The sequence below is a fragment of the Haemaphysalis longicornis genome, unplaced genomic scaffold, assembly GCF_048455015.1.
Source record: "Haemaphysalis longicornis isolate Haplotype H1 unplaced genomic scaffold, Haemaphysalis longicornis Haplotype H1 scaffold_12, whole genome shotgun sequence".
Lineage (NCBI taxonomy): Eukaryota > Metazoa > Arthropoda > Arachnida > Ixodida > Ixodidae > Haemaphysalis > Haemaphysalis longicornis.
In genome coordinates, this window is record NW_027526225.1 from 22,456,003 (window position 1) to 22,473,318 (window position 17,316).

General features: G+C 46.2%; 1 protein-coding gene across 2 annotated transcripts in view; it reads right to left on the reverse strand.

The window, feature by feature from the left end:
- The window catches only part of LOC144162484 (spindle assembly abnormal protein 6 homolog), a 38,076-nt gene that overhangs the window by 2,213 nt on the left and 18,547 nt on the right, over positions 1–17,316 (reverse strand). Inside the window, exons 11-16 of one of the 2 annotated variants that reach the window (XM_077693036.1) lie at positions 15,867–16,021; positions 10,865–10,979; positions 6,954–7,035; positions 6,164–6,255; positions 5,257–5,352; positions 761–825 (exon numbers count right to left, since the gene is read on the reverse strand). In XM_077693036.1, coding sequence (XP_077549162.1) covers positions 761–825; positions 5,257–5,352; positions 6,164–6,255; positions 6,954–7,035; positions 10,865–10,979; positions 15,867–16,021 — 605 coding nt within the window. The remainder of the gene's footprint in view (positions 1–760; positions 826–5,256; positions 5,353–6,163; positions 6,256–6,953; positions 7,036–10,864; positions 10,980–15,866; positions 16,022–17,316) is intronic. The other variant, XM_077693037.1, reaches the window with a different exon arrangement.

The window sequence follows — 17,316 nt, forward strand, 5'->3', positions numbered from 1 at the left end:
AGCTTGACAATGTGACACTGAGCATTAATTTCTGGCGAACTTTTTATTTTTAGCCTGTCCAGTCTATAAAACTACCCGGAGTCAATAAGGCCATGTAAACCAGATCCTGGGCTATAAATACGCTTACCCCCTCTCTACATGTCGTTCTCTGTACATCCGTTGGAAACAGCTCCCACGCTCCCCATTGCCATTTACGGCAGCTCTTTCTAGCTCGTGCGACATTATTTCACTCTGTGAACGTTATTGACAGAACAACAAATGTTTCTTTACGAGATGGGGCACTAGTGCACTTGCACTAAACAAAATTAAGAACGACAGGAGTGCCTAGCATGAACCAATCATTTCCTGTTCAAAAACTTCTGGTGTGTGGGAACTTTTCACCCCTTTACGACAGTGGTTTCATGCTGATGTGACACGCAAATTGGGAAATAAAATAAAAGGAACTTTTTCAAGGACCCTTGCTGAAGTGGAGGGGAAATAATTCATACTGCCCATGCAGTGTGTCTGCAATGTGCCTCCGTTGGAAACAGTCACTGGATCCAGAAATTAAGCAACTCAGTGTTCTGCCTGAGGGCAATGAAACAGGACAGTGATGCTTCAAGCATACATACCCCACCCCTCCCTTCTTTATTTTTACTGAGTAGCCTTCATTGATGTGGTAGCAGTGTTCAATCACCTTCTGGAATTTTACGGAAATGATGCAACCTAAAACCTTTTTGAGCATTGCACGTACTATAGCGGCTGCATACATAATACTTACCCATTCCCTTTGGGCACAACAGGAGATTGTTGCCTGACACCAGGGACAGCGTTAGAAAAGGGTACCTGCAAAACATGTACAGTGCAAACGCAAGATACAGTAGTCCCTCGTTAACTCGAACTCGGATATCTCGAAATATCGGTAAAGTCAAAATTTTTTTTCGCCGTGCATTTACCTCCCATAGGTGCCATGTATTTGTCCCCCTTTATCTCGAAACGCTTTTTCGGGGGACCACAGATATCTTGAAATGTTGACAGAGAGGACACAAAGCAAAGTCCGCTATAGACAGCTGATAAGGTGTTTGTTCTAAGCTTAGCTCCCACTGTGCAACGGACGCAGTCGGGAAAGGCAAATTTGTGCTGTTCGAGGCGGACGTTCCTATTACCAGAATGCAATCCGACGCCTACATCACTGAAGAGAGCTGTGGGCGATGCAGCAGATCATGAGAACGAAGAGGAGCCTCAAGAAGTGCCTACGACGGCAGAACCGACAAAGATGCTGCGCCTGTTTTGCAACAAGGTAGAATGTAGCAATGGCAACCAACAACTGATGTGATGCATGGAGCAGGCTTGAGAATGCTTTTCTGGGACCAGATACGACCGTGAAACAGGCGAGCACCCCGCGGTTCTTTTTTTGATTGATTGTAGGGTTTAACGCGCCGACGCAACGCAGGCGATGAGGTGCGCCGTAGTGGAGGGCTCCGGATTAATTTTGACCACCTGGGGATCTTTAACGTGCGCCGAAATCTCGCACACACGGGCGTTTTTGCTTTTCGCCTCCATCAGAAAAGCGGCCACCACGGCCGGGAATCGAACCCGCGACCTCGTGCTCAGCAGTGCAACGCCTTAGCCACTGAGCCACCGCGGCGCGGTTCTTTTTTCCGCAATAATAAAAATTGGTTTTTCCTGCAGACATTTTTGCCTTTATTATGAAAGCACCCCTGTGCAGTGGAGCTTTTGCTACCAGCATCAGCTCTTAATTCAGCGAGCTGGCCACAAATTTTCAGCATTTCTCTTAGCTCGAAACTCTGCTTATCTCGAAATTTTCAGCGTATTTTACGACTTTGAGTTATCGAGGGTTTACTCTATTCCTAGAGGGGCAGCCATTGCACTGCTGCTCGAAAACCTCTGTGAGAGTAAGTGATCGTACACCTGTATTTTTTCTACAACTTCACGGGGCCACATTTAAACTGCTGAATTGAACACAGTCATAAATACACATTTGTTAGAAAGCCAAACTTGTATTCAAAGTTTCTTCTAAAGCTTAGCTTTTGAAACCTTGTCCCTCTTTCTACAATTTGTTTCAGCAATTATGAGCATGCCAATCTTTTTCCTTTTTTCACATTTCCTCAGTGTGACCCTTAATGTTGAAACAAGCAAAAGAAATGGCGCTATACGGGTAATTCAGAGCAGAGTTGGAATGCATGCACTCGCAAATGAACCTGGTGGCATAATGAACAACATGAGTGGAACAGCAAAGTGGTGGAAAGGTTGTGTTCACATTTGTGCGCTAGTGATGTTGACAAACTCTGTTAGCAAAGTTGACTGATTGATTGTAGGGTTTAACGCGCCGACACAAAGCAGCCGATGAGGCGCGCCGTAGTAGAGGGCTCCGAATTAATTTTGACCACCTGGGGATGTTTAACGTGCGCCGAAATCTCGTACACTCGGGTGTTTTTGCTTTTCGCCTCCATCAGAAAAGCGGCCGCCGTGGCCGGTAATCGAACCCGCGTCCTCGTGCTCAGCAGCGCAACGCCTTAGCCACTAAGCCACTGCAGCGGGTTGTTTGCAAGGTGCCTGCAATAACTAAAGATAAGGTGGAGAAGACATCCAGAGGGATGAAGAGAGGGAGAGGGAAGACAACGAAATAACCGTGGGTCCCGTAACAGAGAGGGGAGACCCTGCAGCACTTGTAGAGCTTACAGCAAAATGGTCCTTGGAATGCCTCAGGACTTTCAAGCTGCCACTACCCCTAAAAGACACCAACCAATTTTAATTCATACTGTTATGCAAATATTACACGCCAGGAATTACAACCATGCACCTGCATCAGCTATGAAGTTAAAAGAGGAGGAGAAACAGGTTGAATTCGGGCTGGACATCCACCATCTGCGAACCGATTTGAGATTTGTGTGTTACTGGCATACACCCTCTAACTATTGTAAAAAAAATTCTTTACGAAGGTTGAGGTTAAAGAGCTGAAGAATTAGAAACCCATCAGCCTACTCTCTGCTGTATACAAAGGTAATTAATCTCATAAGCGACACCCTAGGTTCCCAACAACGCAGAGAACAGACAGTAAAGTTTGGCGTCAGGTTAGTTGGTGGAACATCATTTGAAAAGGTCGCACGAGGCACCTTTCTCAGAGATGAACACAAAAGAATGCACACTTTGTCGTGTATGTGCCGTCTTCACGACAAAGTGCACGACACAAAAATAAATACACCATGTCGTCAAGACGGCGAAAACACGACAAAGCATGTGTTTTTTGTGCGCGTTTCTGTGAAAGGTCTCTAGCATGACCCTTTCAACAGAGGAAGAGCTAGGATTTAGGAAAGGCTATTCATTGATGAGTCACGTTCACTCTATTAACCACCCAGTAGAGAAACCTACAGAGTACAATCAACCCCTTTAAATGGCATTTATGGGTGATGAAAATGCCTCTAATTCAGTCAACAATGCCACAGTAATAAAACCATTGAGACCAAGGAGTACAGGAGACGTTTACAGAGCTCTTAGAGGACATATATGAAGGCTGTTCAGGCACAATTATCTTCTGCGAAAAGCTAAGAAAGCTCCTTATCAGGAAAGGCATCGGACACAAAGGCACCTTCTCAACAAAATTATTTACAGCGTGCCTCGAGGGTATTCAGGAAGCTCAAATGGGAGGACACAGACGGGCAAGTAAATAGGAAACACTATTGCCACTTAATATTTGTGGATAACGTTGCTTGTCCAATTAGTCAGAGGATGAGCAACAAAAGATGCTGCAGGAACTGTACTGCTGCTTAGTGATACGATTAAAGACAAATACCAGGAAATCAAAAGTAATGCCAAAAAGACATATGCAAAGACCCTCCTCCCTCCCCTTTTGCTTTGGTAACGAATTACAAGAAGAGGTCGATGAAACGATCTGACCCAAACCACGAGAATGAAATCAGGCATAGAATTGCTATGCGCTGAGGTTGCATTTTTTAATCACTCTCAAATAGTGAACAGAAGGCTACCTATGTCACTAAAAAGAAAGGCACACAATCAGTAAATACTCCTGATGATGACTTCAGTGGCAAAGACTTGGGGACTTACCAGACACCGCTATGGTGTACTAGGAGAGAGAGGTGTGTCATCCAGGGCTGATCCGGGAAGTCCATTTTTCGATGAAAATTTCTGCTGAGGAGCTCCTGCTGCCAGCAGCACCTCTGGCAGCCACTGCTTACCAGTTGGCTTCACGAGTTTTGCTTGCTAAATTCATCCTTATTTACAGCCTTAAAATAGCCTTATTTCTCCATTTTATGGCATAAAGTTTTATAAAGCTTCTTTTAAATAAATGTTCAGTTTGGTTTAAAGAAACTTTTAGGTGGCGCTGGCTGCAACAGTTCTCTGGGGAACACCGGCTCTCCGTACAATTCTTTTCATCGCAAAAAGGACCCGCGTTCCCTATTGGTCCGTCCCCCGCATGACACACCTCTATCTTCCAGTACAGGGGTTGGTAACCTGCGGTGTGGCAAAATTATGCGGCCCCCAGCACGTCGTCAGAACCCTCACTCTATCTGAAGGCTGACACGCCAGTTTTGACCTCAAATGGGTTCAACAGGAGATAAGGACAGAGAATCAATCACTTCCAGTTGGCATTGTCCCCTATCTTCCCACTTAGCCAGATTTGTCAATGCTTGTCAACTATTTTTGTGAGTTCGCTGATTTTTTTTTTCTCTTTGCCTCCAAGAAACAGAGTGGCCACTGAGAGACTGGACTAGAAGTAGTAGAAGACCAATAACTCGTTGGAGGGATAAGAATAAAAGTCGGGGGCAAGGAATGAATTCCGGCAGCCCAGGATGGGAGCAGCTGGAAATCAATAAGAGAGGCCTTCGTCCTGAGACAGGCCGATGACGATGATGATGAAGGAGATAGATATATATAGAATCAGTACACGTGCAGTGATTTTTGAATGAGAGAAGCATTTCTCGGGACATTTGTGGGAGTAGTTCTCTAAACATGGCACTTCGCATTCCACAAGCATTGACCGTCAACGTAGAAATACATTGTGCAACCCTCCAATAACTTCTATGCACTACGCAAACAATTTCTGAAGTTACAATTCTCAGGACTACTATAAATCAAAATTTTGTTCTCTCTAAAAAAGACACCACTGAACAGCAAGAGAAGCCGACATAAAAGCACATAGCTAAATAATTATTCCTTATAAAACACAAGGGTTTCAACTCTCTCACTTGGTGGTGTTTTCGTTTCAATTTAATTTGACCACCAAAGCACACATACCTGGCCTTGCAACAATGCGGCCGTTCCGCCAGTGCCGGGAAACGCAAAGTTGCGGGCGGTTGGGTACGTTGGCGTCTGGCCAAGCGGGCTCGTGAACTGGAACAGGACGAGAAGCAGCAAGAGGCTTTCGCAGGTTCCCAGTGGCCTCGTTATAGGGGCCATGACGACACACTACGACTCTGTTCAACTTGAAAGAACTGGCCTTTCGCACCTAACTCAGCTACATTCTAGCCATGAAAGACGTTTCTCTAACGAAAAAAAATGCAAGAACTATGGAGAAACTCTGAAATTTCTTGATATGGTGACCCAATATTGGCAGCAGTGATGCACTAGATGCCAGCACCGTGGACATAGTCATTATGGTGTTAACTGCACATTCGCAAACAAAACTAGAGGCCCCACTACAGTCTCCCAGTCATGCTCCTCGGCAGTGGCTTAGGTTTGACAGCCACCAACCGCACAAACAATTTCTGCTACATCTTGATTCATTGATTGATTGTAGGGTTATAGCGCCGACGCAATGCAAGTGATGAGGCGCGCCGTGGCGGAAGGCTCCAGATTGATTTCGACCACCTGGGGATCTTCAACGTGCACCGAAATCTCGTACACACAGACTTTTTCGCTTTTCGCCTCTATCAGAAAAGCGGCCGCCGCGGCCGGGAATCGAACCCACGACCTCTCTGTTACATCTTAGAGACCTCACCAGAAAATGGCTGAGGAGTCGCCACTGCTCTATCTATTTTCCTCGATACCTTGAAGTTTGCGATAAAAGTAATGTCACTGTCATCAGGAAAAAGCAGTGCGGTCTGTTTAAAGCACCAAACTTGTATTTTGTCTTCAGGGCCCCTTAAAAAGACGGACAAGCGCTTTCCAAACAAGGACGATTCGACTCCCTCCAGTGGCCCACCTGCTTGCTGGAGGACAGGCCCACAGGGCTGCCCCGCTTCTCCTGTTGCTGCGTCTGGCAGGCGTTCAGCTGCTTGTTCAGCCACTGGATCACTGCATGAGAGGGTGGGATAAATCGTGGGCCGAACAAACGCTAGCTCTTTTATTCTGCAGAAACAAACCACGCACTCTTTCGAAAACCGCTCAAAATGGAAACAGGGAGCAGGAGAAAAAAGAACCCGGAAAAACCGTCCCGAGGGAAAGCCAACTTGGGGGGGCACTTCTGCGGCATTTCGCATTCGATATATCGGTTTTCGATGGTATTTTTGTTCGATATAAACATAGTTTTTGCTACATTTTCTCATTGTAAATGCATCGTGTCCAGAAATAGTTCGATATAAAGGATAACTCGATGTAAGTGGGTTCAATACACTGGGGTTTGACTGTATACCTAACAAGTTTCAAGCATTCAAATTGAACAGGTGTTCAATGAGCTGAAAATATACCGATGCCATGAGGTACACTGTGATGGAGAGCTATGTTGATATCAGTTAGAACTGCTCAGGTATGTTCAATGAGAGCTAAAATCTTGTCCACACGAATGTTTTCGTATCTCGCCTACATCAGAAACACACCGCCCAGATCTTGGAATCAAATTCCTGGCTTCAATTGTAGCAGCAGCACGAAGTCTTAGACACCAAGCCATCGTTTGTATACTAAACAGCAGCATCTGAGTAACCACCTGCGTGCTATGACTGAAACGAATACCCCTACTGAGACTCATACCTATCACCTTTCCAGGGCCCTCTCACCGTTTTCGTTGGTCTTGACCTGCTTCTGAGATTCAGCCAGCTTCTGTTGTGCCTCCTCCACTTGCTGCTGCGCTCGTGCCAACTGCGTGAACAAGGCTTCGCTGTTGGAATTTATCGCACCAAACCTCTAGGTATTGGTTTGTTTGTTTTTTTCAAAACGACACTGAGGGCTACAAAGACGACGTACAACTTTGCTCCGTTTGAAAGAGTGCCTCGTTAAAATAGCACTCGCGCCAATTTTCCAGCAAACTTCAATAAAATAGAATGTGCAATAAGGAACTCCTTTAAGTATTGATCCTACTTCAAAACTTGCAGTTGGCACTGGGGTCCATGAAGACGACATGAATTCATTCGGTTCAAAAGACTGCCGAGACATGCAACATAAAATGAAATATTTTTGAAAATTTACACCTTGAACTAGTACTGGTTGAGATTCAAGCTAGAATTATTTCGCTGCAATAAGGTATCTGATAGATGGCTATACATTCTAAACATGAACAGGAAATCAACATATTTTGGAGGCAACTGGTACGCGTACCAAAGACACTGCCACATATCTGAGTGGCTCTTGTAACGGCACAACAGCACTTGAACTGAAGAGAGATGGCATTTCATGTTATGTTAGATGAAGTGGATTAAACACCACTCCCCCTGTGGTGTCAGCAAAATTTCTCACTGAACAAGATGGCAGTGAGCTGCCCAATCTCTTGAATAAAGCAAAGTAACGAGTTATTTTCACGGAACCTTTAACAATTGCCATTCATCTGAATGGGCTTCATCGGATTCTATTCAATAGGCTTATATCTGGGGCGGTATTTGTCTGTTTTGAAAACGTCCATTTTGCGTCCGTTTTATTGCAATGTACTTTCAGTTGTAGGCAGGGTTAAGGTCGACTTTTGTGCAACTGTTCTTGTGAACCCATTTTTAAAAAACTAAACCTATTTTAAACCATCTTTTATGTGTTTATTGTTCCGCCCGCAAACCAACAACAAGGCGACGAGAAATCGTCTGCTCCCAATTGTCTGCTCCGAGAGGCCACAGCTCATAGCTCTGCCGTGCTTGCTTGGCGTCACATCCGGGTATTCGCTTTTAGCCAATCAGGGCTTGCTCAAAACGGACACTTTTGAAACGGACACAAAACGGACAAAACACGAGAATACCGCCCCAGGAAAAACTATGACCGCTATACGCAGCAGCACAACACTGCCTTAAGGGGGGACGTGGCTTTCAAAATCAACTTTTTTATTTCTTTGTGGATTTTGATGAAAATTGGCACAGCAACTGGAAATGCTTCTGTGATAACACTATAAAAATTTCAAAGTAATATTTTGAAAACTTTTTTATGTATGAAATTTTCTTTTTGTTCCGCTTGTACCGAGCTTGAGCGGCTTATAAAACATGATAGAAAACTTGTTCGAAGTGCTTTGCATTCCCAAATGAATGGACGAGGTCGTGACAGTTTTAGAATTTTTTTTTTACAACACAATGTTTTTTAGTTTTCATTTTTTTAGAGGTTAATGTGCAACAGGCATGTCAACTGTGAATGATTATTTGAATAAAAAATCACAAAAAAACAAATCTGGAAAACCAAAAGTGTCACGACCTGAACAGTTCATCAAGGAATGTAATGCAAGAAACGGAATCAAAATAGACCCAGCGGTCATGAAGAAATCCCTGGTACAAGCGACACAGGTGGCAAAAAAAACTGTTTTGAGAAAACGGCTTCCGAAGTTGCAACATGGGTTTCACATATCAGAAGTCGTCACGGTTGTAGCCTTTCATGTCCTTTTGAACATGGGGCTTCTGGAAGGCCTTGCCTTGAAATTGGAGTGCCTTTTACAGCCTTTCTCTTTCCAGAAAACATCATTTTCAGCTCCTCCGTGAAGAGTACATACCCCCCTTTGCAAACCAAACGGAGGGGGGATGGGTTTAAATGGGCTTTCAATGCAAAGTAGGTTAGTTGGTTGGCTGTATAGCACTGGACAACCTCCTTTTGCAGTGTTGTCACCATGGCAACAAGTTAAGCATTTTTTTTTACTTAAATTTGAACATTTTTGGCTTTTTTTATGTTTTATCTTGCCTGGCACAGCAACTTAGTACTCATGTGCAGGTGTTCATTGCCAAAAGTTTGCATACCATAAAGATGAAAATGAGCTACTTTGAAGCTTGGTAGAGTATTCTGCATAACTCCCAACTTCAATGCAAGAGCATATTTTTTTACTACTTTTGACATTCAAGGCATCCAATATTTCTCGCAGCACAGCCAGTATGCCCTGAGCAATGGTATCAATAATTTCCCTAAAAAAATCACTGTTAAATGCTGCCACAGTAACGTACTTTTTTAACGCAGAGAGCATATTTTTATTCCTATATTACTAACTCAAACCTGTTTGCATGAAAATTACATTACAAGTGCACGGGAAACGTTGCGCAAGAAAGGCGATATGGCTCGCGCGCATCGCAGCGCACGCTTACCGCGACATATCGAACTTTGATTATACCTGATATGGCTGGTCAGGTCGCTTTTAAGATTAAATCTAACGTCGCAGGCATTAATTACAACTACTGGCGTTCAATCGTAACCGGTTGCCCAGTCATGTGATGCTCCAATGCGCGTCGGCTATGCCGTGCGCGCCGCAGCGTTTGACGCGTCGACCGTTTCTTTCTCAAGGCTAGCGAGCCCACAGTCAAAACACAGCAATAACTAAGCGTGTAAACATCGCAAATCCGACTAAAAGTTCACTTCACGAACCGCTATCGCAAGCGCGCACACCGCGTCACCCTCCGGGGTCTGGCGACGGTAGAGTCACGCGCACCACGAAGCGTTCGATGACCTCCGCCTTTCGAGCCACACAACTTCCCGTAATCCGGCTCGTTATCTCTGGCATTCCCATCGCGATAACGTCCGTGTTGAATACCACAGATTGAACAGAAACTCGGCCGAGCGCAGCGGCGAAAATGAACTCAATCCGCTCGCTACGCAGCTCCGGCGGCCGCCATCTTGCGTTGCGCCCGCAACATCCAATCAGGAGGGTCGTTGATCTGTGCCCCGACCGGGGACCAATAGCGCTTCAGCATCTATTCCTAGCTTCGTTTGTGCGTCGTTTCTTTTCTGCCGTTTGTGCGTTTGTGAATGAACGAAGATAAAAGAGACGAGCAGAAGCGGAAAGACGATCGCTCGGCCGATCTAACCATATCAAAATGGCCGCGCCCAGTGGCACCGTTGCGGAGATAGAGCGCTCCGAAAATTGCCGTTTTTTCGCCCTTTTGCGCTGATAGTTTGTCACCGCGCCTGACAAAAGTATTTTTTTATGCCACTTTGCGACGCTTTTCAGCGTAAAAACTTTGCAGACGCACAGAATAGGAAACATAGAAGCCGAATATGTGGGTTTCAAAAAAACGATGTTTTGGTCATTTTTCCGAAGTTGAAAGCCGCGTCCCCCCTTAATTAAACCAAGACAACTGTCACTCATGCATCCCCTGTTAGCATAAAAACACCCCAAACCCCAACGTTTATTCTGTGTTACTTGCATTTTCCATGTGGTCAATTATAAAAAGTTACTTTTTTTTCTTCCTTCCCTTCTTTTTCCAACTTCCGTTACGCCCAGTACCAGCAAGTTGTTTTTAAGCCGGCTGTACCTAGGCAGAACCGTCATTTCTTTACTGCAACAGCCAAAGCAAAATCGTGACACAAACCCGAAAGTGTGCAAATGCCTTCTTTAAACATTTGGTGAACATTCGGTGAGAAGCAACATTCGGTGAGAAGCAAACTGCACACTACTTTCAACTTCCCCTTCGCAGCAATCCCACATCTGTTCCCCTTTACCATCTGCTAAACTCCTGTCCAACTCAACACAAGGCTGATAAACTGAGAGGAGAGGGTTCCTGAGGAATGGATGAAGTTGCCTCACCTCATCACCCTTCTTCTTGTTGGCAAGCTCGAGGTCATCAATCTTTCGCACCAGGCTCTGCACTTGCTGCTCTTTCTCGGTCAGCACGTCCTCCTGCTTCGTGATCACCTCCGACCTGCATGACGGCAAGACGACGGCGACCATTGAAACTTTTGCTAACTTGGCCGATTAACTGCCGCGACCTCATCTGAAGTCCATCTATGCGTACACGCTTCTCCCTACAATCCCCATCTATCATTCACCTTTTGTTATTAGCAGCAAACAGAACACAGCGACAACCAGGCAATCAGTAAAATTCTGTTGGGGGGGGGAACAGAGGGGGGTGCATGCTGAAGATAAACCTTGGCTATGAGGAGGGCTCCGGATTAATTTTGACCACCTGGGCATCTTTAAAGCGGCCATGCAGACAAAACTAAATTTTGGTTCATTTGAAAGATTGCCTCTGAAACCACTTTTAACGTATATTTTGCTCAAATAAGCTAAATAATTAGGAAAAAAGGGAATGGCCATGCAACCCACTAGCTCATCTCCCGAACAGAACCTATGATGTCATACCGTAATTACACGATTGTAGGTCAACCCTTTTTTTTTTTCAAGTTTGACAATCCAATGTTGGGGGATCCGACTTAGAATCGAAATCGATCGAACTTGGTGCCGCTTGTAACGGCAAGAGAAATGAGAAATCAGGGATGCTACGAGCTTTGGAAAGCATAACACCCTCGTTTCTATGGTTACGGTTGAAGCGTAGCATTCACCATTCCATACATTCCGGCGTCAATAAAGGTGATGCCGACTTTGAAAGTTGGCGTTCCCGATCTGTGCCCTTTGTCCACCGTACCTAGAGCGGCTAACCTTTTACCAGCGCTTTCGGAAGTGTACTGAACAACGTGATATGATTGTGCCTACATCAGTGCCGTGCATTGATTCAAGGGATTCGGTAATACCCGCCGCGGTGGCTCAGTGGCTAAGGTGTTGCGCTGCTGAGCACGAGGTCGCGGGTTCGATTCCCGGCCGCGGCGGCCGCTTTTCTGATGGAGGCGAAAAGCAAAAACGCCCGTGTGTATGAGATTTCGGCGCACGTTAAAGATCCCCAGGTGGTCGAAATTAATCCGGAGCCCTCCACTACGGTGTGCCTCATCGCCTGCGTTGTGTCAGCGCGTTAAACCCTACAATCAATCAATCAAGGGATTCGGTAATACTCACGTTGTTTATTAGAGATGAACAAAACGCTTCTTGAATGCGAGTGACGTACTCGCGAATCAAAGGAATCGTGAGCGGCCAATTCTATCAGCCGCCATCTTGTTTGTTTTGATATCGCGTGGCAGTTGGCCGCTGCCGGTAGCTTCGATGGTTGTCATCTCACAGCGAATGTGTCCTCATGATTGGAAACAAAGTTTTCCGCTCAACCCACAGCGCATGGTTATTCCGCGTGCTTATATAAAAGCTGTTCTCTTTTAACCTCTACTGTGCGCACCACAAGTGTACCGTTCTTGTGGGGGCGTCGACCATTGATGGAAGAGCCGCCGTATGGGGGGTATTGGTAGTTCCCAAAAAAGCTTCTCTTTGTGATGTGATTTACTAGGCAGCCGCGTTGCTGCGTGCTTGTGTCACTTCTGTGTTGAGCTGAATCATCCCGTCTGTCATGAGTGCCCTGGGCCCAGAGAACTCTCTCAGCACTCATTCACAGCAGTGTTCACAAGGGCTGCTTTCTGCGCTCGCCTTTTCTTATTCTTCTTTTTTTTGAGAAAGAGAGAGAGATGCAATTTTGGGGGGGTTGGCCTACATTTGAGTCGACTTACAATCGTGTAAATACGGTACGTGCCAGCTCTGCGATTGGCTGAGGCTGGCAAAAGCAAACACAAATTAGGTAGGGCATGTAAGCTTGCCGAATGAGCTATTTGTGCTTATATTTAGGGCCCATTCTTTTTATAGCAGCAAGAATGGTGGGGGTAAACACTGGAAGTTACGCAAGTACAGGTAAACATACAAGCACTGATGCGTACTGCTGTTGGTACTGCGCGCCCTATGCTTGTTTTAGATGCACAGCACTGCGGCGCTTTGGGGTTTTCTGATGACAATGGCCGATTGGCGTAAGTGATGATGTCTTACGTGACCATATTTATCCAGCGAACACCACGTTCCACGAAACGAATATTTTCTACAGTAACAAAAACAAGCCAGGTACAAATACGTTCAAAAACAAAGCAAAGGCAGAAAAAGGCCCGCCATGGTATGGTGGCGCCATCTAGGTTAACTAACGGTAAACAAGGCTCCGCAGCAGCATGAAGACCTGTTCTTGTGATGTCATTGCAGACGTCATGAAAACACGATTGGTGGGAGAATCAAAATTTTAACTTAAATTGATTAATTTTGCAGTGAATAAAGCATCGTTTGCTTCCGGACAAGCGCTGGGGGCACTATAAAACAACGAAATCTTTCGAATAAGATAAGCTTGTATTTTGTCTGCATGGCCCCTTTAATGTGCGCTGAAACCTCAACACACGAGCGTTCTTGTTTTTCGCTTCTTTCAGAAAAGCAGCCACCATGGCCGGGATCAAGCCTGCATCCTTGGACTCTGGAGCACGAAGCCTTAGCCACTGAGCCATTACAGCAGGTAGCCAGGCAATGCTACAGAGATGGGCTCAACAAAAATAGAAAAGAGTTGGCCTTACACGAGAGCCTATTTGTGCTCGAACCTGTCTGCTCGATGAGCGACTTCCACCTCATGATCTTCTCCTGTTCTAAATTACGCATGGCAATGATGCCATAAGCTTTAAAAGCAAACTTTCCTTCACTTGCAGGCTCTGAAAAGAAAAGAGGTTACCTACAATTTCAGTCCCAAAGCAGTAATGTATGGCTGAAATCTGTTGCAAAGTCATTCTTTGCGAGTTAAAGAACATTCGTGAAACACACAACAGTAGCTCTTCCCGGAAAATCACAGTGAATCTCTCGTAAACAGCAGAAAATGGCTCAATTTTCAAGGAAGAAAATACGAACGTGACCACTTGTTCTTCACCCTACATGCCACTGAACCAGAACGTTGTACAGATCAACATTACATCACGAAAAGCAAGCGCAAATGTGCAATGTGCTTGAACAGGAGTTTGTCGAAATCGAGCACATCGACACTGGATGCTGCGATTTAACGGTGGAAGGCTGAAACGGGCCATAAAAACAAAATACAACTTCGCTGAGTTTGAAAGAAGTAGTCTTTGGTAGCTCACTTGTCGCCATTCCACCCACGAGAGACGTTTTTGCAACAAACAAAAAAACCGTGAAAATAATTGAAACACTTTCAAACAGGGATGGAACACAGGCAGGAGTGAAATAGTATGGGCCAGCACTACGAGCACAGTTATCACTGTGTCAACTGCATGTCAGCATTCAAGTGATCTGATCAAACAAAACTAGAAGCCCCACCACAATCACCTAGTGATGTTTCGTGGCGGCCGCTTATGTCAGCGGCCGCCAGTCTCACAAGCACTAGTCTTTGATGTCATACAGAAATCGCTGGAAAGTTGCCACAGCTTTTGATGTTTTCCCTAATACAGTGGAATCTCGGTCATACGAATCTCAAGGGGCGGCAAAAATATTCGTATCACCCGAAAATTCGTATCATCAGAAAATGAAAAAAAAAAATGGAATAGTTCCGCGCATATGACAGGCGGCGGCAACATGGCGTCGGCTCATGCCGTGAAGAGGTGCAAGTAGCTTCAGTGACCGCTTGTAACCTATTGTTAAAACGCTGCTCAAGGTGTAAACTAAATTGCTCATGTGGGAAAGGAGCTCACAGTGTGTGAGAAAACTGCGGTATAAAATGCCATCCGCGCCAAACATCCGCGGAGGTGGCCCAGCCAGCTTCCTCCATGTGCGAGCGCTTCGAAATTGCCGCCATGAGGCACACGTCCCCCCATTGGCGCAAGTCGTGAGGCTCCTGTGAGGCTCCTCCCACTGCCGTTCGCGGCAACGATGCAGAGGCTGGCACCGGGGTGCCTACCCGAATCGTCAACTCGGTAGTCAAAAGAAAGCGTGCTCATCGTCGACGCGACGTGCGCACACGAACTGCATGCGATTCGTGCGCGTCGGCGTTGCGCGCGCGTTATTTTCACGCCCGCGTTGACGATTTCGCCCCCGCTACAGATTCTACCTCGCTCGGAAAATGACGCCCGATGCCGCCATGTTGCCACGGGCAATGCCGCCGCTTGCCGCGCCGGGGGCAGCATGCGGGTGGTATTCGCGGCGGCACGTTTTCGTGAGCAGAAAACGTTCCATGCGGTTCACACTTCAACATAATCGATGCGAAAGTGGCGCAGGCAACACGGCAAGGCGACAACGGGGTAACAGAGCGCGGGGCATAGACCTCAGAAGCGAGGAATGCGGAGAAGGCAAAATGGCGAAGGCATTCACCGTCGGAAATGAGGGAACGTCTGATTGCCGTGGTTTATTCAATAAATGTAATACAAAATAAGGAAGCTGGAGGCACCCGAGCTGCAGCCAGCGGAAACGAAAGATACAGAGAGGAGAGATTGTAGCGGGAGATAAAAGGGAGGGAGAAAGACCAGGCGTCGAGAGGGCGAACCAACGCTCCCGCCTCCCGTCCACGCCGCAGTCGTCTGCTCGCGGCTGGCGTGTTCGTATCACCCGCACCGGAGTGGTAAATGCGTACGGATCATCCGAATTTTTTTACATTGCATACAATGCATTTTCGCCGGGGAATTTTGAAAATTCGTATCACAGCGAAATTCGTATCAACCGAATTCGTATCACCGAGATTCCACTGTACTGCCATGGTTTGTTCAAAGTTTGCAATGAATTTGGTCTTACTGTAATTGGGAGAAAGCAGCCTTTTTAACAAACCAAACTCGTGTTTTGTCTTCATGGCTCCTTGAAACAGGAATACCTTGGAGGAAAACTCGCCTCCCTTCCCCCCCTCCCCAATCCACACAACGCACACCACCACAGAGAGCGGTGCACCATAGCGCAAATGGGGGAAGCAACTGGCCTGTGCCGCAGCTTGGAGTGGTACGTCCTGAGCTCCCCCTGGAGGCGCCTGATGATCTCGTTGCCCTTGAGGACGTCCTCGGAGAGCGTCTTGACGGCCGCCTCCCTCCTCGACAGCTGCGCCTGCCGCTGCTCCACCAGAGACTCCGCCTGGCGCTGCACACGTTGTTGAAGAAGGGATAAGTTGCAGCTTTGGATACACGACAGCAATGTCGCCCATACGACGAACACGCACCCAATCGAGAGGTCTGTCCTCTGACCAATAACATAGCATTTTCCTACTATCTCCCCTACAGCGAGTTATCAGCTACCCGTAACTCGACGGGAGATAAAATGAGGAAAGATGCAGGGAGATAAGGGTTACCTGCAACCTTTCTCTCGCCTTCTTAGTTTCCTTGTTAGATTGGAAGCCACCTCCTGTTACGAGTCGACCGTGGTGTATGTGTTGATCCGACAGCGCACAACGAGACTCGTTATCAGGCTCTTCTGCACAGCGTCAAGCTATTGTGAAGACCACTTATAGGACAGAACTGTGTAAGTCGTACACATTGTGACACTCCTGCAACATCGAGAATGAGGCACAGCCAGAATTCTCTTGCACAAGCACGGGCTTGCCGTGGCGGCTGTTCGCAAGTCATTGTGTTTCTGCTTGACCGTGTTTTCTGCTTCGAATGTGCTAAGGCTCACTTTGACCGTTTCATTGGAGACTATAAATAGGCCCTCTTTCTGACGAGGGGGCAGTGCATCCTGGGGCACTGAGAGGAACGTTTCTCTGCCTGTTCGAATTGTCATGTTGTAAGCATGCCAGTGTAATGCTACCCATACCATCGCTGTTCCCTACTCGCCATGCATTAAAACAAGTTAAGCGTGGCTTTGGTTTTTCATCGTCAGAACGGAGGAAACTCCCCTGCTAGTCGCTCACCAACCACGCTACCTCAACATGATGGAGGGTCAAACTGGTACGCCTTCATTCTTCTAGCTCTCCCACGCACTCTCCTACATCCCAATCGCCCGTCATTTGACAGAAGGTGAGGGAGAAAATACAAGAGAGAGCTCGAGGTGCACCCTTGGCATACTCCTTCGTCTGTTTGCTCCCGCATTACTGACCCCTCCACCTTCCCAAACAATCGATTAAAATGAGAAATGCCGCCTATTCTGCAATACGAACCAAACCTCGAAACACTGAACTGTACTTTCGTCAAACTTTGGCTTTCATTTTTTCACATCATCATCTGCACATTCTTTCACGTTGACATCCTGATACCCTAAAGATTATTGCATCATCTCAACTGACCTCTTACAACAAACTCTGTCAGTCAATGCTCAAAATGATGCTGAGCCAGCAAAAAAAAAAAAAAAAAAAAACATAACTCAAGACATGACTTCTCTAAATTTCTATTTTTGATTACGAGAACACATATGAATTTAAAACTGGCTTCAACTACTGATTA